The 22,190-nt window shown below is 45.0% G+C and overlaps 1 protein-coding gene across 1 annotated transcript; it reads right to left on the bottom strand.

Moving 5' to 3' along the window:
- Positions 1-14,460: 14,460 nt before the first annotated feature.
- On the bottom strand, positions 14,461-18,324 carry LOC131363879 (uncharacterized). The gene is made up of 15 exons (XM_058406836.1): positions 17,977-18,324; positions 17,233-17,270; positions 17,068-17,133; positions 16,865-16,954; positions 16,699-16,770; positions 16,560-16,607; positions 16,403-16,483; positions 16,183-16,314; positions 16,032-16,081; positions 15,880-15,949; positions 15,685-15,771; positions 15,494-15,592; positions 15,300-15,380; positions 15,108-15,206; positions 14,461-14,986 (listed from the first exon to the last, which is right to left on the bottom strand). Exons 1-15 carry the CDS (start codon positions 18,128-18,130, stop codon positions 14,846-14,848), a joined length of 1,308 nt encoding a protein of 435 aa, XP_058262819.1. The 5' UTR covers positions 18,131-18,324; the 3' UTR covers positions 14,461-14,845.
- Positions 18,325-22,190: the final 3,866 nt, after the last annotated feature.

The following is a 22,190-nucleotide window of genomic DNA, read 5'->3' as shown; positions in this document are numbered from 1 at the left end:
CTGAGAACTCGGATTTCCCCATTAACTATAACTCCCCATGCACATTAACTATCACACAGTTTTCTTTTCTCTTGCCTTTTAAGGTCATTTAATCTGTTACAAAAATTACTGATATAAATTAGTTAACTAATGTTCAGAGTGGAAAACATGCAGTCAGTTCCATGCACATGATTCGTAGCCTAAATTTATTGTACAGTTGTGTGCATTTATGATGTTTATATATGATTAAGACACAAATGCAGAGAGCTTTTCTGATGAATGAATTTAGAATGAAATTCAAGTACACTTGAATTCAAGATTCAAGTCTCTGGGATTATACAATTAAATGTCATTTCTTATTTTCAGTGGCAATGTCATAAAGTAATTTTAGGACAATGTAATCAAATAATTTTCAGTGACTTGTGCCTTGAATGACTTGTGGTTGAAGCTTGTGCCTCGATCTGTGACATTTTTATATGGTACAAGTGTTACTAAATTGTGCCATCTATTGTTGGACTTATCAAATGCATTCTTTTAATTCAGGCTGATGAAGCAAACGTATTCCTACCTGTGATAAACAGTTAAAAACAGAGATAGAAAAGAATATTTATCATAGCTAGCTCACAAAAAAATCTTTTCTCTCTAACAAAGTCATGATTCATTATTCTGGAACCTTGGAAACAGTGTTTTTTTTGTGTCCCTGCCATGTGTGTGTGTGTGTGTGTGTGTGTGTGTCTGTGTGTGTGTGTGTGTGTGTGTGCGTTTATCATGAAACAGACCTTGTACTTGGTCTATATTTTATTATATGTAACCGCCCTGATCAAATTTTATATACATTTGGTGGTTTTTACAGCATATAGAAGGTGTTTCACCCTTAAAAATGCTGCATTTTTAAAATGACTGTGTTCTACTGTTTCAATAAGTTGAATAGATAGACTCAATTTTACAATTTCCTGATTGACAAGAGGATAACAGAGCATTTTGTACAGGTAGCTTGCGTGAATAGTCTTTAAATTTATAAGCCTCTTATTAAATGTGTCAGTGAGTTCCATGGCCAAGACACATCAATAATGTTTCATCATTCATATGAGGTTTATGCTACCCAAACAGTGTTTTATATATATATTTGACGGCGCTGCGCACACCGCCGCATGCATGCAGAAGAGAGTCGCTCCTCGCCCCCTCCCTCTCCCTGGGAAACACGAGCTGCAGTGGTGCAGCACCCTGGACAGTGGCGCCCGCATAGACGGAAGCGGATCAGAACCATTACCACTACCAGAACCACTAAATTGGAGGGCAGGGCGGAGCAGGAGAAAGCGCGCCAAAACGCTCTGGGCCAATCAGAAGCGCCGCTAAACTATTCACCCTCCAGCTGAGCAACACAACAGAGAGGCTGGCCCCGCTGGCCCCAGAAGGTAAGGGGAAGCCCCCTGCTGGACTAATAGGGATGGTGTGTTTTGTTTTGCAAGCAGCTCGGCCTAAAGCAAGGCCTTCGTGGAACCACTGAAGCTCAGCCCCTCCTGGATCTGCACCTGCCATCCCCAGCCATTTTCAGCCTTCACCAGGATGCTGCTGCCACCATTAGCCCTTCCTGGCCTAGACGCCCTCTCGGGGAAGAATCTCCTTAGTTGGCTATCCTTTTTTTTTTTGTCTTTCTTTTTCCTCCTGCTAACCTGAGTTCCTGTCTTCCCTACTTTCAGTTCGGAGTAATTAAAAGCTGGTGTTGATGTGCTCCCGGGCTCTGTGTGTTGTTCTCTGTCCCCGCTCAGTGTGCTACACTGGTGGAGAATGCGGGCAGGCGACGCAGAACAGGCTCCCGCGGTCAGCCTGGAGCACATTCTAAAGCACCTGCTAGAGACAAGTATCCACCAGCAGGAGGCTACACGGGAGTTAGCCCGGGGCCTGATAACCACCACTGAAGAGCTAAAGGAGCTCCGAAGAGGCCCCCATGCTGCAGCGTTCCCTCTCCCAGACCCCGGCCACGCTGCCCGGCGCCTCCTCACAAAGATGACAGCAGAGGATGACGTGGAGGCCTTCCTCGAGACGTTCGAGCGTACGGCGGAACGGGAAGAGTGGCCACGGTGTGATTGGGCCAACGTGCTCGCCCCCCTTCTCACTGGAGCTGCCCAACTGGCCTATTATGCTCTCGAAATGGAGGAAGCACAGGACTACGAGCTGGTACGGGCCGAAATCCTCACCCGGTGCGGCCGATCTCCAGTCAGTGCGGCCGGGGACTTCCATAAATGGCGGTACGACCCCAGCGCCAACCCCCGGGCCCAGATGGATGACCTCCTTTGCTGCTGCCGCCGGTGGCTACAACCAGACCAACTGTCGGCCAAAGAGGTCACCGAGCGGGTGGCCATGGACCGGTTCCTGCGAGCCCTCCCTTCTGAGGAGCGCAAGGCCGTGGGGCTGCGTAATCCCACCTCCCCGAGAGAGCTCCTCGATGGGCTGGAGTGTGCACTGGCAACCCTTGAGATCGGCCGGGACCTACGGAAGGCAGATTTTCGACCCCCTCCCCGCCGGCCCCAGGGCCGGCCCCAGAGCCCGGACAAAGCCGGCGTGCATGGCCCGCGGAGCCCCGGACCCAGAGCCTTCCTCCCCAGGTGAGTCTGAGAAAGAAGCTAATCCCCTGTCTTCCCTATCTCAGCAGGTCACCAGGGAAGGGAGTTTCGGACGGGAGCAGAAAGAGGATGACCGGCTGAAGCACTGCTGGGTCCAAGTTCTGCAGGTAGAGGGTGTAAACACCCACCCAGTGGACCAGCTTCCCGCGGCGTATTTCCTCGTCAAGGGGGGATTGCTGTACTACCGCACCGAACGCCGTGGGGAGCCATGTGACTTATTAGTAGTTCCTCACTCACGGACTGCCCTCCTCCTGCATCTGGCCCACACGCATCCGCTGGGGGGCCATCTGGGCCCGCGTAACACCCTAGAGAAACTCAAGGACCGGTTTACTTGGCCTGGAATGCAGGCAGAAGTCCAAGCCTTCTGCCGGGCCTGTCCCAAGTGCCAACAGACAGCCCCCCCAGAAGCCAGCACCGGCCCCTCTCATTCCGCTCCCCATTATCAGCGTCCCCTTTGAGCGGCTCGGTATGGACCTCGTCGGGCCTTTGCCAAAGTCCGCCCAAGGTCACGAATACATCCTCGTGATGATGGATTATGCCACCAGATACCCCGAGGCAGTGCCACTTCGAAAAGCCACCTCCCGCAACATCGCCAGAGAGCTCCTCGCAATCTTTAGTCGTGTGGGAATCCCCAAGGACATCCTCACTGATCAAGGTACGCCTTTCACCTCACAACTAATGGTAGATCTGTGTCAGCTCTTACAGGTCCAACACCTGAAGAAGTCCGTGTACCACCCACAGACTGATGGGCTGGTGGAACGGTTCAATCAGACCCTCAAGAGGATGCTGCGCCGGGTGGTAGATGAGGAGGGGAGGAACTGGGACCTCCTCCTCCCCTACGTCCTCTTTGCTGTTCAAGAAACGCCCCAGGCCTCAACAGGCTTCACCCCCTTCGAACTCCTGTTTGGTCGGCGACCGCGAGGACTGTTAGATGTGGCCCGGGAAGCCTGGGAAGGACAGCACTCACCGTTCCACTCTGTGATCGACTACGTCCAAGACATACAGGCGAGAATAGACTGAGTGGGTCCTATCGTACGAGAGCATATGGAGGCGGCCCAAAGAGACCAGCAGCGAGCCTACAACCGGCCAGCCCAACCACGGGAGTTTCAGCCCGGGGACCAAGTAATGCTCCTAGTCCCCAATACCACCTGCAAGTTCCTAGCCAAGTGGCAGGGGCCCTACACAGTCCTCGAACGGGTGGGACCTGTAAACTACCGCCTCCAACAGCCAGGTAAGCGCGTAGACACACAGTTATACCACATCAATATCCTAAAAAGGTGGTTGCCGGCCCAGCCGGCTGTGTCTGCGTTTGCTTCTGCCGCCACAGATCCCCAAGAGCGCACCTTAGTCAGGACGGGAGAGGAGCTCTCACCAGCCCAACAGCAAGATCTCACCGAGCTCATCAACCAGTTCACAGATGTGTTCTTGGCCACTCCAGGGCTCATGCGGTTGGTGCAACATGAGATAAAAACCCCTCCTGGAGCGGTGGTCCGTCAACGGCCGTACAGGGTCCCCGAAGCCCGACATCAGGCTATAGAAAAAGAAGTGGAGCAAATGCTAAGAGATCATTGAAGAGTCCACCAGCCCATGGTCCAGCCCCATTGTAGTGGTGCCCAAGCCGGATGGGTCCCTCCGCCTTTGTAATGATTTCCGGAGGCTCAACCAAATCTCGGAATTCGATTCCTACCCCCTTCCCCGGGAGGATGATCTCGTGGAGAGACTGGGAAAAGCCCGGTTTGTTTCCACCCTGGACCTCACCAAAGGCTACTGGCAGGTGGCCCTAACCCCAGACGCTAAACCCAAAACCGCCTTCACCACCTCTGGAGGCCATTGGCAGTATAGAGTCCTGCCCTTCGGTCTTCACGGGGCCCCAGCTACCTTCCAACGTCTTATGGACGTCGTTCTCCGGCCCTACAAAGCCTTCGCTGCCGCCTACCTAGACGACGTCCTTATCCACTCCTCCACCTGGTCAGACCACCTCTTCCACCTGAAGGAGGTATTGAGCGGCCTCCGGAAGGCAGGACTGATGGCCAACCCCTGTAAGTGCCACCTGGGGCTGACCGAGGCACAGTACCTGGGCTACTGCATCGGACGGGGGCTGCTACGACCCCAAGAAAAGAAGGTCGAGGCCATCAGGAAGTACCTCCGGCCCACCACCAAAAAACAGGTATGAGCCTTTCTGGGGTTGGCGGGGTATTATAGACGATTCGTCCCTAACTTCTCCTCTGTAGCCTCCCCTCTCTCAGATCTCACAAAAAAGGGCCAACCGGACCGAGTGCGCTGGACGGAGGAAACCGAGCGAGCCTTCCAACAGCTGAAAACAGCGCTCACCAGCCACCCAGTGCTCCGAAATCCTGACTTCAGCGTCCCCTTCACCCTTTATACTGACGCCTCCGAGACAGGTCTCGGGGCGGTTCTGTCCCAGGTATTTGAAGGGGAAGAGCATCCGGTCCTCTACACTTCAAGGAAGCTAACCCCTGCTGAGAGAAACTACGCTGCAGTGGAGCGAGAAGCCCTGGTAATCAAATGGGCCGTGGAGGAACTACGCTACTACCTGGCAGGGTGACACTTCATGCTGGTCACTGACCACGCGCCTCTGCAACGGATGGCCAAAGCCAAGGACACTAACGCATGGGTAACTAGGTGGTTCCTCTCTTTGCAGGACTTCTCGTTCCAGGTCCAGCACAGAGCCGGGAGCCAACATGGGAATGCGGATGGTCTCTCTTGCGCCCACTCCCTCTGGGCCCAAAGACCACCAGGTGGGGGCTTGGGGCTAAGGGGGGGGTCCTGTGACGGCACTGCGCACACCGCCGCACGCATGCAGAAGAGAGTCGCTCCTCGCCCCCTCCCTCTCCCTCTGGAAACACGAGCTGCAGTGGTGCAGCACCCTGGACAGTGGCGCCCGCATAGACGGAAGCGGATCAGCACCATGGCTAGCGCCACTAAATTGGAGTGCAGGGCAGAGCAGGAGAAAGCGCGCCAAAACGCTCTGGGCCAATCAGAAGCGCCGCTGAACTATTCACCCTCCAGCTAAGCAACACAACAGAGAGGCTGGCCCCGCTGGCCCCAGAAGGTAAGGGGAAGCCCCCTGCTTTTTTTTTTGTCTTTCTTTTTCCCCCTGCCCTCCTGCTAACCTGAGTTCCTGTCTTCCCTACTTTCAATTCTTTCAGTAATTAAAAGCTGGTGTTGATGTGCTCCTGGGCTCTGTGTGTTGTTCTCTGTCCCTGCTCAGTGCGCTACAATTATATTTATTCATATATATATATATATATACACACACTATATTGCCAAAAGTATTCGCTCACCCATCCAAATAATCAGAATCAGGTGTTCCAATCACTTCCATGGCCACAGGTGTATAAAATCAAGCACCTAGGCATGCAGACTGTTTTTACAAACATTTGTGAAAGAATGGGTCGCTCTCAGGAGCTCAGTGAATTCCAGCGTGGAACTGTGATAGGATGCCACCTGTGCAACAAATCCAGTCGTGAAATTTCCTCGCTCCTAAATATTCCACAGTCAACTGTCAGCTGTATTATAAGAACGTGGAAGTGTTTGGGAACGACAGCAACTCAGCCACGAAGTGGTAGGCCACGTCAACTGACGGAGCGGGGTCAGCGGATGCTGAGGCGCATAGTGTGAAGAGGTCGCCAACTTTCTGCAGAGTCAATCACTACAGACCTCCAAACTTCATGTGGCCTTCAGATTAGCTCAAGAACAGTGCGCAGAGAGCTTCATGGAATGGGTTTCCATGGCCGAGCAGCTGCATCCAAGCCATACATCACCAAGTGCAATGCAAAGCGTCGGATGCAGTGGTGTAAAGCACGCCGCCACTGGACTCTAGAGCAGTGGAGACGCGTTCTCTGGAGTGACGAATCGTGCTTCTCCATCTGGCAATCTGATGGACGAGTCTGGGTTTGGCGGTTGCCAGGAGAACGGTACTTGTCTGACTGCATTGTGCCAAGTGTAAAGTTTGGTGGAGGGGGGATTATGGTGTGGGGTTGTTTTTCAGGAGCTGGGCTTGGCCCCTTAGTTCCAGTGAAAGGAACTCTGAATGCTTCAGCATACCAAGACATTTTGGACAATTCCATGCTCCCAACTTTGTGGGAACAGTTTGGAGCTGGCCCCGTCCTCTTCCAACATGACTGTGCACCAGTGCACAAAGCAAGGTCCATAAAGACATGGATGACAGAGTCTGGTGTGGATGAACTTGACTGGCCTGCACAGAGTCCTGACCTCAACCCGATAGAACACCTTTGGGATGAATTAGAGCGGAGACTGAGAGCCAGGCCTTCTCGTCCAACATCAGTGTGTGACCTCACAAATGCGCTTCTGGAAGAATGGTCAAAAATTCCCATAAACACACTCCTAAACCTTGTGGACAGACTTCCCAGAAGAGTTGAAGCTGTTATAGCTGCAAAGGGTGGACCGACGTCATATTGAACCCTATGGATTAGGAATGGGATGTCACTTAAGTTCATATGCGAGTCAAGGCAGGTGAGCGAATACTTTTGGCAATATAGTGTATATATATATTATTCCTCATTAGCCAAATTCAAGCAAGTCTTCAAATCAACCTGGAAAAACTCCAGATTAGGACAAAAGTCATGGATGTTCTCTCAAATGGATGGAACTACATGTCTGTTGAGATTTTCATCTATGCTCAGAGTCCACCATTTCTTACACTCATCTGTAATCTTGCTGAACTCTTCATCAGAGCTCTCCATCATCTCTATCCTTTCAGCATTCAATACTGATCATCCCTCAGCACCTGATCGAGAAGCTGAGTCTGCTGAGCATCAACACCTCCCTCTGCAACTGGATCCTGGATTTCCTGACTGGAAGACCTCAGTCAGTCCGGATCGAGAACAGCACCTCCAGCATCACCACACTGAGCACTGGAGCTCCTCAGGGCTGTGTGCTCAGTCCACTGCTGTTCACTCTGCTGACTCACGACTGTGCAGCAATGCACAGCTCCAACCACATCATCAAGTTCGCCGATGACACGACCGTGGTGGGTCTCATCAGTAAGAACAAAGAGTCAGCTTACAGAGAGGAGGTGCAGCAGCTAACAGCAGCTTCAGGAGAGCGACCATTCTCCACTGACTATCGATGGGTCCATCGTGGAGATCGTCAAGAGCACCAAATTCCTTGGTGTTCACCTTGCAGAGGACCTCACCTGGTCACTTAACATCAGTTCCATCACCAGGAAAGCCCAGCAGCGTCTCTACTTCCTGCGAAGGCTGAGGAAGGCTCATCTTCCACCTCCCATCCTAACCACCTTCTACAGAGGGACCATCAAGAGCATCCTGAGCAGCTGCATCACTGCCTGGTTTGGGAATTACACTGTCTCGGATCGCAAGACCCTTCAGCAGATAGTGAGAACAGCTGAGAAGATCATCGGAGTCTCTCTTCCCTATATTACAGACATTTACTCCACACGCTGCATCCGTAAAGCTCACACACACACACACACACACACAACCGAGATCTGATCTTAACAGAGAAGCTGAACTGTGCTGGACACAGACATACACACGCACACACACACACACACACAAATCTGAGAACTGTGTTCCCAACGAGAACTGAACTGTCCTGGACACAGACACACACACACAACTGAGAATTGCTTTCAACAGAGAACTATACTGTGCTGGACACACACACACACAAACACACACACACACACACACACACACAAATTGTCCTGTTTGCACGCATATGTCACTTTACATTATACTTTACACTTTATATTGATCCTGTTTACATATAACTTTAATAATTGCACTCACTGTCAACACTATTCTTTTGCACAGAGTCGGTCTATATGTTGTTTGCCTGCACTGTCTTGTCTCGTCATCCTGTGAACTGCTGTTGTATGTCTAGTTTTTACTAAAGATTGCACCTTAAGTATAGTTTAGTTTTATCTCTATGTTTAGTTCTATGTTTGTCTGCGTCACTGTAAAGAAAAACACAATTTGGCCTCTGCAAATGATCCAAAATGCAGCTGCGTGATTTGTTTTCATCCTCTACACCACACTGCTACGCTCATTGCAGTGGTTTCCAGTAGCTGGATGCATCACATATAAAACACTGATGCTTGCTTACAAAGACAAAAATGGACCAGCAGCCTCTTACCTCAAAGCTCTTATCGCTCCTTGCACTGCACCACTCTCCCTCAGATCCTACAGCATTATTATATCAATAATAAAACATATTATTATTATTATGTACTTCATGTTATATTTTTATTAAACACTTCTAACCAGTCCAGAGGGGTTGTGTGGAAGTGCAATAGTTCTGCCACCGGATTCATCAATTGTCTACAAAACACAGCAGCGCCTGCAGGATGGTGAATTCTCATTATCAATGTTTATGAAAGGTCCTGTCTCATATGCCTGAATGGACATGAATGGGATTCATTGGCCATGTACTTTAACACACTCAAGACATTTGCTTCCTGTACGAGAAATACTAACATAAATATCCACAATGTATGTATAGTTTACAGACAATAAAGTTATTAAGATATTTAATTCTTTTGCTCTGTAAGGCTCCAACAAATCTAATATTCAGAGTTTGTGGTATTTTGCACTGAGATATTTGTGGGTTATTTTCTCATATTTGTACAAGTCAATGAAGTGTAATGCCTTTCCTCAGGAGTGCTTCAATAAACCCAATACTATAGTTTGATGTATTTTGTACTGTGATATTTATCAACATTATGTAAGACTCTATCTGCATGGAATCTTTAAAATAAAGTTTGTTACTGCCACTGGACTCTAGATCAGTGGAGACTTATTCTCTGGCGTGACCAATCACGCTTCTCTGTCTGGCAATCCGATGGACGAGTCTGGGTTTGGCGGTTATCAGGAGAACGGTACTTGCCTGACTGCACTGTGCCAAGTGTAAAGTTTGGTGGAGGGGGGATTATGGTGTGGGGTTGTTTTTCAGGGGTTGTTCTCGGCCCCTTAGTTCCGGTGAAAGGAACTCTTAATGCTTCAGCATACCAAGACATTTTGGACAATTTCATGCTCCCAAGTTTGTGAGAACAGTTTGGGGATGACCCTTTCCTGTTCCAACATGACTGTACACCAGTGCACAAAGCAAGGTCCATAAAGACATGGATGAGTGAGTTTGGTGTGGAGGAACTTGATTCTAGAGGAATGGTCAAAAATTCCCATAAACACTCTCCTAAACCTTGTGGAAAGCCTTCCCAGAAGAGTTGAAACTGTTATAGCTGTAAAGGGCGGATCAACTCCATATTAAATGTCATTAAAGTTCATGTGCATGTAAAGGCAGATGTTGAAAGATGAAAACTTTCATCAATATCGTGTAACTTATATTTGTTACTGCCTCTAACACGTCACTTCAGCGCCTCCTACTGGTGGTCGTGTAGTTTAGTGTTTGTCCCTTCAGTGTTGCATTAATCCAGGGATTCCCAAACTAGCAGTCGTTACCCTACTTTCACAATAAACAAACAAACTCCTTTTTTTTACTCAATTATTTTACATATTAAAAACATTGAAGATAGATTTTGTGTGCTAATATTTTTAAATGTTACTTTTTCTCTATTCTGACATGCTGCACATTTCCCCGCCCATCGCTCTCTGTTGAGTTGTGTCCCAAATCACAGCATTATGTAATACTCTAAAGCACTAACACTAACCGGCTCTGCTATTACAGTTAGTGTACAACTTTATTGTCATTACAAAGTACAGGGACATAGCAACGAAATGCTGTTTAGCATCTACCAGGAGTGCAGAGTAGAAAATGTGCAAATGAACAAGTGCAAATAAATATGTAAACATACACTGATCAGCCATAACATTATGACCACCTGCCTAATATTGTGTTGGTCCCCCTTTTACTGCCAAAACCCTGACCCATCGAGGCATGGACTCCACTAGACCCCTGAAGGTGTGCTGTGGTATCTGGCACCAAGATGTTAGCAGCAGATCCATTAAGTCCTGTAAGTTGTGAGGTGGGGCCTCCATGGATCGGACTTGTTTGTCCAGCACATCCCACAGATGCTCCATTGGATTGAGATCTGGGGATTTTGGAGGCCAAGTCGACGCCTCAAACTCGTAGTTGTACTCATCAAACCATTCCTGAACCATTTCTGCTTTGTGACACGGCGCATTATCCTGCTGAAAGAGACCACAGCCATCAGGGAATACCGTTTCCATGAAAGGGTGTACATGGTCTGTAACAATGCTTAGGTAGGTTGTCGGAGAAAAATAACATACCCAGCTTTGAATTATATACCTAGCTTTAAAAGAAGCTTAAGAAACAATGTACTCAATGCTCTAAGCTCTGACTTAGCAATATTCTGCCTAAAAGTAGTGTGTATCTATCAAGAATTATTTAGCCATTGATTAAGTAGTTGGCTGTGATTAATACAAGTCTATAATAATCAGGTATAACCTTTATAATAATCATGCAGAATTATTAATAGTAGCATGCTAGCGTAATAACCACACTGAGACTGGAAATAGAAGAGAAATTTATTGGAACATTAGGGGTTACAGCTCAGTCAGTCAGCCTATCCAGTGGGATCAGTGGGACCGGAGGGTCAGTTGTAGAAGACGGGACCTCAGGTTCCTGAGGAGAAGTTGGAGAGTAATCAGTGGGAGAAACTGGAGGCGAATAGACAGGAGAAGATTGGGGAATATCATGAATACTGTAAGGCAAAGGCGCAAATCCAGGAGAACGTTGGGGAACGTCAGGGGAACTAGGAGGTGAAGAAGAGTCAGAGGAAGAATCATCAGAGGAGATCTCAACAGGGAAATCCTCAGTCTGGACACCTTGAGAGGTGGTGCGTGTCCAATGCCAGTAGAAGGTCTGATTAGACTGATCACAGGTTGTGGGGTGAAACTGGGTGCTCTGATCAAGACAGACGGTATCTCTCACGATGTGGTGAGCGAGGTGAGGAGACTCAGGAATAGAGGATTCAGATAGGTGTTCCAGGAAACCAGTAAGTTCAATGTCCAGGCAGGACAGCTGATACTGGCGATAGCGTCGCAAAGCACTCCTGGGACCTCTCCGGAAGATAGTGCGGCGGGCTGACTGAGCTAGAAGGAAGAATGGGAAATGGGAAGAGATGAGTGAAGTGCATATTGCGTGACTATGTAATCAACAAGAGAGAGCATGCACTAAGGCAAGAGGAAAACAGTGTGGGGAGTAGGCCAGGTCACTGTGACATGACAGTGGTAGGCGGCTAGACAATAGCATTGGAATCCCAGTAACCAACAGCGATGAAAAGAGGGAAGGATATGAGGCAGCATAATGGCAAGGTTTATTTTAAAAAATAATAATAAAACTTAGATCAAGCAGGTAGAGAAAAGTCATAATGACATAGAGGAAGAGATCAGGATACTTACACATTGTTGTGGAGGGCAACGTGCGAGGTCAGGATGATCCGAGGAAGCAGCTTGGGAGGTGGCGGTCAAATGAAGTCGATGAGGAAGTGGAGCTTATAAGTAAGCGCTATTTTTTTCTAAAAGTTGTTGACTTAGCCTAAAAATAAGGGGAACTGGAGAGGAGGAAAATTGACGTCATCAAGGGGAAGATGGTATTAATTTAGGGGCGGTATCGGGACAAATACGAAAATAATGGGAAATGGTAAAACGTATGTAAATTAAGAAAGGAGGGATTAAAGTAGCCATACACTGAATATAATGGGAAATGGCTGGAAATATTTAAATTAGAGAAAAGGAGGCGCCATGGGGTGCCTGGGGTATAAATAGAGGGGAACTTTTCGGGGTTTTCAGACCAGCTGCTCTCTTCAGAAATGCATTTTGTTGACTGCATGGCTGAATAAAGAAACCTGCTTCTTCTCATCTGCTGACTGAGATCTCCTTTATTTTTTATTCTTTTATTCTTTAAGTTTTTATAGTTTGTTGAGTTCATTGGGTAAGATTATGGAAAGCTAAGAGAAATAGACACAATCTAAAATTCCACCCTGTGATATGTCCACTCGGAGGGGGCTCTGAGTTCCGACAAGGTGGTACGTGTCAAAGTAACATCCACATGGATGGCAGGACCCAAGGTTTCCCAGCAGAACTTTTCCCACAGCATGACACTGCCTCCGCTGACTTGTCTTCTTCCCATAGTGCATCCTGGTGCCAAGTGTTCCCCAAGTAAGCAATGTACATGCACCAGGCCATCCACGTGATGTAAAAGAAAATGTGATTCATCAGCCCAGGTCACCTTCTTCCACTGCTCCATGGTCCAGTTCTGATGCTCATGTGCCCAATGGTGGTGCTTTCAGCAGTGCACAGGGGTCAGCATGGGCACCCTGACTGGTCTGCGGATCCAGACGCAATAAACTGTGATGCACTGTGTATTCTGACCCCTTTCTATCAGAACCAGCATTAACCTCTTCAGCAATTTGAGCAACAGTAGCTCGTCTGTTGGATCGGATCACACGGGCCAGCCTTCACTCCCCACGTGCATCAATGAGCCTTGGCCACCCATAACCCTGTCTCCAGTTCACCACTGTTCCTTCCTTGGACCACTTTTAATAGATACTGACCACTGCAAACTGGGAACACCCAAGAAGAGCTGCAGTTTTGGAGATGCTCTGATCCAGTCATCTAGACATCACAATTTGGCCCTTTGTCAAACTCGCTCAAATCCTTACGCTTGTTCATTTTTCCTGCTTCTAACACATCAACTTTGAGGACAAAATGTTGACTTGCTGCATAATATATCCCACCCACTAACAGGTGCCATGATGTGGAGATCATCAGAGTTATTCACTTCACCTGATAGTGGTCATAATGTTATGGCTGATTGGTGTATATAAAACTCTTTACTTTGTATGAATCTTCCTTCCATCCATTTTCTGAGCTGTTTATCCTACACAGGGTCAATGAGAGCCTGATCCTATCCAAGGGGACCAGGGGACACCCTAACCAGGGTGCCAGCCCAACACAGGGAACACTCACACACTGGACAATTTAGAGATGCCAATCAACCTACCACACATCACTGGACTGGAAGAGGTAATCAGAATACCAGGAGGAAAACAGACACACACACACACACACACACACAGAGGCAGGAATTGAATCACTAACCCCAGAGATAAATGTACTAAACACTAAGCCACTGTGTCTCTCCTCTGTATGAATCAGTTTTGTTGATAGAAAACACAAATGCAGAATTAGATTAGAAATGCAGATTATAAGAGTTAAGTAAGATTATTTATGTATGGAATACTTTACACATAAAACTACAAATTGTAAAATAAAAATAAAAGTAGTCTCTGCTAGATTTTGTGGCCATACAGCAACTTGTCATTTAGTCTGAGCTTAAAAAGAAACCATGGTGTAAAGCTTTTATAGGAGGATCTTTTACATTTCATTTCATCAGATAAAAACACACCCAGTCCTCCTCTATACCATGATGAACATTAGATATTTAACAACATAGAACAGAAGAATCTGAAAAGAGGGAATGATCACCATGAAATCTCAAATGTGAGCCAATATATTTTTATTATCATCTATATAAAATAATACAAAACAATGATAAACATTAAACATAAACTTCATAAATATCTAATAAATCTTAAATATCTAATAAAATGTAGTAAAAAGCTTAAATATCTAATAAAATGTAGAAAAAAGCTTAAATATCTAATAAAATGTAGAAAAAAGCTTAAATATCTAATAAAATGTAGTAAAAAGCTTAAATATCTAAAAAAAAATGTAGAAAAAAGCTTAAATATCTAATAAAATGTAGAATAAATCTTAAATATTTAATAAAATGTAGAATAAATCTTAAATATTTAATAAAATGTAGAAAAAAAGCTTAAATATCTAATAAAATGTAGAAAAAAAGCTTAAATATCTAATAAAATGTAGAATAAATCTTAAATATATAATAAAAGGTCAATGTACAATAACAACAAACACTGAAATAACTATTTACTTACCTACAGAGAGCTCAAGCAACATGTCAAGAGAAAGAAGAGTGTTTAAAGTGTGACCAGGACATGGATTAGTTTATTAAACTTTGGTTAGTTATGAATAAGTTAATAATCATCTAGGATTAAACTAAATGGAGAATAAAAACAGTTCTATGTTACCAATGAGCAAAACACACAGAGTTTAATCTACTGATGAGGATCCAATAGCAAATAATAGATTTGTGTCCTGATCACTCTTTAAGACAAAAGGGATAGAGGTGTGTGTGTGTGTGTGTGTGTGTTAGAGGGGTGTGAATGTTGCTCAGACTCTCTCTATGGTCTTCATCATTTCCTGGACACGCTGCTTCACGATCTTCAACACTACGGAGGCTAAAGCTGCTGGATCTCCGTAAAGCTCCAGAGGCTGATGGAAAAGGTCCTCAAGCAGAACTGTCAGTATATTCTGTACACACACACACACACACACACACACATCCAGCATGACATTGATGAGATTGATCAGAGAATTTAAAGCAGATTCTTTAGAACGTGTATCATGGCATTAGAAAAAGTCCCTGACTTACAGAAAGCCTTAAAAAGAGTCGCTCTGCCTCAGGCTCCCTGACCTCCACGTCCCACTGGCTGATGGCTAAAAACAGAGGCTGCAATAATCCTCCATCCGACTTTAAAGAAGAAAAACAAGAAACATGATGTTACGTGATAGAACCTTCTCCCAAGTTTTGCTGGCAGTTCTATAGTGTTTATGAGACTCTTACAGCTGGAGGCGGCGAGCTGTGTATAAAGCACCTGAACAAGACGAGCTCGAAGAACACATCGAGGAAGCTGAAATGGTGCAGCTGTACAGGAGAGAAACGTTAGAAAAAGCAGTTCCATTTACACCTTAAAGACTCCATCTCTAATCCTTTCCATTTAGCCAGGTGGAATTGTAAACGCTTATTTCCCAGCTTACCTGAGCCTGGAGCAACTCCGCCTCGATCCACTCCCAGTTGGACGGCTTTCTCACGAAACGGATCACGGAGTCGTAGGCCCGCTTAACACCGTCCACGTCCTGTCCGGAAAAGGAGACACCTCGTCACTGCTGTGTCACCTGGGCTAACGCCGGGTGTGTACGAGACAGAACCGGGGGAAATCAGCACTCACCTTTTTGTTGGCTGCTGCCAGACGCATGAGAATCTTCTTCCCTGACAAGTACAGGAGGTTCTGCACGAGCATGCAGTCCAACATTCCCTGAACACCAGAGATAACACACAACACGAGTCAAGCCAGAGTGGAATCTACCGTGTAGGAACAACACGTCTTCAGAGAGACTAGACGAGTAAAGAAAGGTTGACTCACAGAGAACGCCTCGCGAATGGCAGGCAGCTTCAGAGCAACGTCTGTAACTCCATCGAGCCAGAGGTGTGCGCTAAAACAAAACACGAGCTGACGATGAGCCGATTTTTGTTACACTGACATGAGACAACGTCAAAAGGTGAAGATGACCCTACCTGATGAAGGGTACCTCGCTCTCCTCAGGAGAAAGATCATCCACACTTTCCTGCAGACAGAAAACAGCATGAGATCATTAAACAGCACACAGTACATTTATCCAGAATCCCACTGATGTAGATACAAATCCGGTCTGAGACACTGGATTACCTCAAAATCTGACTCAATATCCAAGTCAGCATGAGGAGTGAGGGATCTTTCCTCTTCCTCCAGATGGGACGTGTCCACCTGATCCTCCACACTCACAGGTAGGTGAGAGCATCTCCCCTGATTAAAGGTTTGCTGTGAATAAAACACAAACATTGACAGTGCACATGAACAAACCCCAGAAGTGAACTCCACAATGTAGTGGACAGAGGAATGAATTTACCTCGCCGTCCTCGTGAGGCACAGAGGTGACGGTCTCCACGCCAAGGCAGGACTCCGGCTCTTTCATGCTCCCAGAGACTCGCTTATGAGGAAAAAAGGAGAAACTCAGTCGCTGTACTTACTAAAGCTTTGTGGTGCTGCAACAATTCAGCTCTTACCTGTACGCTGGTGAAAGACTCCTCACATGCGGTGGAGTTCGAGGATCCCTGTTAATAACAACCACGACAACTGCATGTCACTCAAACGCTCATCTATTCATAATGAATGCTTTATAAACAGAAAGAAGACTGCTATTACCAAAGGAACGCAGGAGGTCTCGGTGACGGTAAACCTCCACGGCTGGATGAAATACCTCCGCACTTCCACCGACTAGAGACAGAAACACAACACAGAGTGTGACTACGACATACAAACAAGAGCGTACATTCGTGTCTCTGCTGCTGCGCTGACTTTAATAAAACACCTGAAACTGGGAGCCGTAGATGTGGGAGGTGAGAAACCGGACGTTACTCCGAGCGCTGTGCAGGTCACCGGCACCACTGTGGCGTGAAAACTACAGCACAAACATTCCAGTGTGACTCTCATCAAAGCAGTTTCATACAAACACATGGAACAATTTCATTACAGTAAAAACTAGACTGAGAAAAGGAGGAAATATGAAATTACCAGGACGACAGCTGACGTCTGAGGGAGGAGTTCAGTGGGAGGGAGCTGCTGGATCGGCTCAGTGACCTTCATAAACACACACACTCTGTTAGAAATGAACAGCTAATAGAATTTTCATTGTAGTATGAAGTGTTTTAACTCTAGTGCTTTATTACTGACACACACCTGGACATCCTCCACTTCCTCCACATCAGCAACAGCTCCTGTAATCAATTGTACACATTTAACCAAATCACTATTTATTCATGTCCCTGCAGAGGGTGTGTGTGTGTGTGTGTGTGTGTGTGTGTGTGTGTATGTGTGTGTGTGTGTGTCTGTGTGTGTGTGTGTGTGTGTGTGTGTGTCTGTGTGTGTGTGTGTGTGTGTGTGTGTCTGTGTGTGTGTGTGTGTCTGTGTGTGTGTGTGTGTGTGTGACAACAAGATCTCACTTGTTTCTGCGACATTAACTGTAACTTTAAAGTGTTAAAGATAATTGATGAAAGTTTTGAATAAAGACTGAAAATAGAGAATAAATCTCTGTGGTTTGAGAGGAAGAAGAGGAAAGCTAACAGTAACTCCGCTTCATGTCGGGCTTCTGGACATCACCCTGTCCTTCATTCATTTCATCTAAAAGCACAACTCCAAGTCTTTTATTCCTCACATCATCACTTTTAGACCTAAAATCCTCTTCTTAAGAGCCATGTAGCATCGCGGGCTAACGTTAGCTCGGCTAAGCGCTTTATAGCTAGCTCTGTTAGCTAAACTACACACCGGGGTTTATCCTGTTTATCCGCTGTAGCTGTGTATTAAAGTCTTTCATTTCACACACACACACACACACACACACACACACATATACTGTGTCTCTGTAAACTGTAAGCTGATTATAAAGACACAAGCTAAGTGCTAAGTGAGCTCTTCTCTTCTTACCTGGAGCAGGTTGAGGATCGGCAGCGGGCAGACCGCTTCTCCTCTTCAGCCTGTGATAAGCCCAGTATCCCGCAGAGGCGAGCGCGAGCAGACCGCCGGCGCAGGCCACACCCCGGAAAGTGCTCGCGCTGGGAAGAAACTTACTGAAGTTCATCTTCTTGGTAGAGTAATCGTGGATTTGAAGCAGCGAGAGTCCACTAGCAGTCCAAATTGTTGTTGTTTGTTGCCGTGTTTAATTTTAAATACCTCTAGAACGCCTCCTGGTTACGTCACGCATTTTAAAAATCAACTACATGGTGACGTATGTTTCGTGTATTTATTTAGGTATTAAATAAAATAATAATTAATAATTAAATTATTCGTTATTAATTATAACGAGGCGCGAGTGTTAAAATAATTTTAATGAAATAATTTTAATTAAAAAAACATGTCAATTCTATATTTTTAAACAGTATCGTGTTTTGTACCGGATATTGATATGGACACCGACACGTCAATGAGTCCGCCATATTGGAAGGGGCAGAAGTCGTTCATAATGCAGTACAGGTTTTATCTACAATTTGTAGTCGACCTTTATAAACTCATGCTGTAACTCGCTTTGTCTTTGTTACAGATGACCTCCTTTTCGTAGTCTCCATCTATCTGCAGATCTGCTTTGACACATTTATATCTTCCACAACACTTCATTAATAAAAATGGAATAATGAGTCGATCATGTGCTCCAAACCAGGGGCGTCGCTAGGGCTATTCATTCGGGGCTCGAGCACACGAGCACACACACACACACACACACACACACACACCTTGGATGAGCTTTTTATTGTACATCTGTCATTATTGGTGTTTTATTGGATTATTAAGGATTGTTTTCTCTGTAATGTTTGATGTGTTTTGTCTGTGTGTGTTTGCTGGATTGCTATTAACTGGATCATTGCCAGAAATTAAACCATCATCTCAAGAAGTGAGAACTTCTACTCAGCTTCTACTCATTTCCACTCAGCAAGTTTTGGAGTTTCCACCATATTTCTCTGAATAAATATAGTTTGGCTGGGTTTTTTTTCCTGAAACCTGGCAAACCTGGTTAATAATACTACTTCGAGCTGAATCATTCAAAATGAGCTGTTAGACTGTACCCTAGAGGATTCTGTTGTTGACTTTCAAGGGCTAATTCTAGAATTACTCTAAAATTTCTCTAGCTGTCTGCCAACCAAAGGCTACGGTCACGAGTCACTGCTGCCACCCAAAACGCTGCTATGGGACCATACTTTTTGTAGAACGTCTTGCTAATTAAAATAAAAAAATGAAAGAAAAGGGTTTAGGATGCCAAAACACAGATGATCTGCCTTCACTGTAGTGAACCAGTTTCTTATATAGTTTTGAAATGACAACCTTTATGGCTTTTGGTCACATCTTCGCATCTTGGCCTCTCACTACAATCATCTTCCCATGTCCTAATCTTATTGTTCATTTGTGTCGGGGATCAAATCTAACAGTGCGAAAGTTCTTGAGCCTTTTCATCAAGTTCCTTAATTATCAAAAGTAACAAAAATGGTCAAAGAGTGTATAAAAAGAAAGTGACAGTGACATAATAGAAATTATATCAGTCCAAAAGTTTGTATCCCCCTTTATGAAATTTTTTCTAATACTTTGTATGTCCTCCCTTTGCCTTTATAACTTCCTCCAACCTCTTTGGGTAACCTCTGAGCAGCTTTTGTATCCTCTCAGGTGTAATTTTAGCCCATTCCTCCTGGCATATTTGTTCTAAGTCTACCAGATTGCTTGGCTGTGTGTCCTGCACGGCCTTCTTCAAATCTATCCACAGGTTTTCTATTATATTCAAGTCTGGAGACTGGGAAGGCCATGGCAAAACATTCACCTTATTCTTTTTAAACCATTCCTGAGTTGACTTTGCTTTGTGTTTTGGATCATTGTCTTGTTGAAGATCCACTGCCTTTTCATTTTTAGCTTTTTGACTGATGGTGGAAGGCTTGGCTTTAAAATCTGATATTGGGCTCGTTAATTTGCAAATCGTGGTTAAAATCCTGTAGTGTGAACTCGGCTTTAGTGTGAGTCTTAAGCCTAGTTCACTCTACAGGATTTTAAGACCGACTTGTAAATTAACTCTCCAGCTTTATGAAAGTTTACCAATTTAATTTTTAGATCTTCTGACAGCTGTTTCCCTGATCCCATTGTTGCTTGAGACTGCTCCTGGAGATCTATAAAATTCATGCTAATTTAACATACCTGGTGTCATTCATCAAGCATTAAGTGTTGATGATGTTTCTTAAAGGATCAGACACCCAACTTTACATATTAAAGTCAAATACCTAGAGGGTTAATCAAAGGGGATGTAAACTTTTTAGCTTGCTATTAAAAATAAATTTAGACTTGGACTCTGCTATTTTAACATTGAGGAAATACAGTGAAAGGTTATAGATACATACATACATATATATACAATAATATATATAAACACACATACACTACCAGTCAAAAGTTTGGACACACCTTTTAATTCAATGTTTTTTTATTTAGGGATTTATTTTCTACATTCTGGAACAATACTGGAGATTTCATAACTATGAAATAACACACATGGACTTAAGTAATCCATATGTAATGACAACCAAAATCAGTCAGTTGTTATTTTAAGACACGAAGGTCAGATGTTCTGGAATAGTTCTTGCAAGAACAGTATTGTCAAGTGCATTTGCAAAACCCATCAAGCACCATGATGAAACTGGCTCACATGAAGACCATCCCAGTAAAGCAAGACCAAAACTGACCTCTGCTGCAGAGGAGAAGTTCATTTAGAGTGACCAGCCTCAGAAATCACCAATTAACAGCACCTCAGATTAGAGCCGTTATGAAGGCTTTACAGAGCATCAGTAGCAGACATATCTCAATATCAACTGTTCAAAGGGCATTATTGTGTATTTCGGCCGCCTTCAGCATTGTTTTACAATGTAGAAAGAAATAAACATCAGGAAAGACCATGGAATTAGAAGATGTGTCCAAACTTTTGACTGGTAGTGTATATATATGTATAATGTTCCATACAATGTCAAATAGCATATACTGAGAAAATATTTCATATCCACTGCTGATTCAAGGTCAATTCAGTCAGCATGATGTCAAGACATCCCTGATGCTAAAATGTGAAGAATCTCTTCAACAGTGTTCCTGTGGTAAAGCAATCGATACATTTACATTTACATTTCTGGCATTTGCCAGACGCTCTTATCCAGAGCGACATACGAAAGTGTTTTAAGTCTCTATCATTGAAAACATTAACACTGGTTCAATAGGTTACAGACTTAGGATACCATTAGCTTAAAATTATAAAACATATAAAAATACATAAACAGGGAAAGATAAGAGCTAGTTTAAGTGCTTCAGGAAAAGGTAGGTCTTAAGCCGTCGTTTGAAGATAGTCAGAGACTCTGCTGTACAAACATCTAGGTTGAAGTTCATTCCACCACCTCGGTGCCAGAAGAGAGAAGAGTCTAGATGAATACCTACCTTTTACCCTGAGAGATGGTGGGACCAGTCAGGCAGTGCTAGTGGATCAGAGGGAGCGAGGTGCAGTGCGAGGAGTAATAAGATCTTTGAGGTAAGATGGTGCTGGTCCATTCTTGGCTTTGTAGGCAAGCATCAGTGTTCATGTTAAGCTGCACAAAAAAGCAAGTGTGATAGAAATCCCCAGTACAGCATGTGCCCAAAGATTGCAGTGTAGTCAATGATGGGGCACAATCATGTCCATGTCCCAATAGTCATTCATTGTCATAGCAGCAGCCTATGTGCTTGTCCCTTTAGAAAAACATGTGAATCAGAATCAGCTTTATTGTCAAGTCCTGTTGGTTTTACATGTACAAGGAATTTGCCTTGGTGTATTGGTGCACAACAATAAAAATCTAAATATAAAAAATATCAAGAAAAGTCTAAGCAAATCTTTAGCAAGAGGAAATGAAGTGTGTAACAGGGCAGTATTATATTGTATAAAAAGTGAACCAGTGCAAGCAATAAATTAGCAGTGCTACGGTCAGTGCAGATAGAAACATTAAGTGGACATTCACTGTACATTAGTGGACCAATGCAAAACTCAGTTTGAGGTAGGAAGGTAAAATAAGGTGCAGGTGCAGTATGGCTGTCTGAGTCGAGTGTGTTAATGTGACATGTACAAACAAAACAAAGGGGGTTTGTGCGTCCAAGGA

Source organism: Hemibagrus wyckioides, linkage group LG13 (genome assembly GCF_019097595.1).
Source record: "Hemibagrus wyckioides isolate EC202008001 linkage group LG13, SWU_Hwy_1.0, whole genome shotgun sequence".
NCBI lineage: Eukaryota > Metazoa > Chordata > Actinopteri > Siluriformes > Bagridae > Hemibagrus > Hemibagrus wyckioides.
The sequence above is the reverse complement of the archived record's forward strand: the minus strand, read 5'-3'. Positions and strand labels throughout refer to the sequence as shown.

Coding starts and splice junctions, on each gene's coding strand:
- LOC131363879 (XM_058406836.1), bottom strand. CDS start 18,130: ATGAACTTCAGTAAGTTTCTTCCCAGCGCGAGCACTTTCCGGGGTGTG. Junction 15,381..15,493: donor CGGAGTTGCTCCAGGCTCAG/GTAAGCTGGGAA, acceptor TCTCCTGTACAG/CTGCACCATTTCAGCTTCCT. Junction 15,207..15,299: donor ACAGCTCGCCGCCTCCAGCT/GTAAGAGTCTCA, acceptor TCTTCTTTAAAG/TCGGATGGAGGATTATTGCA.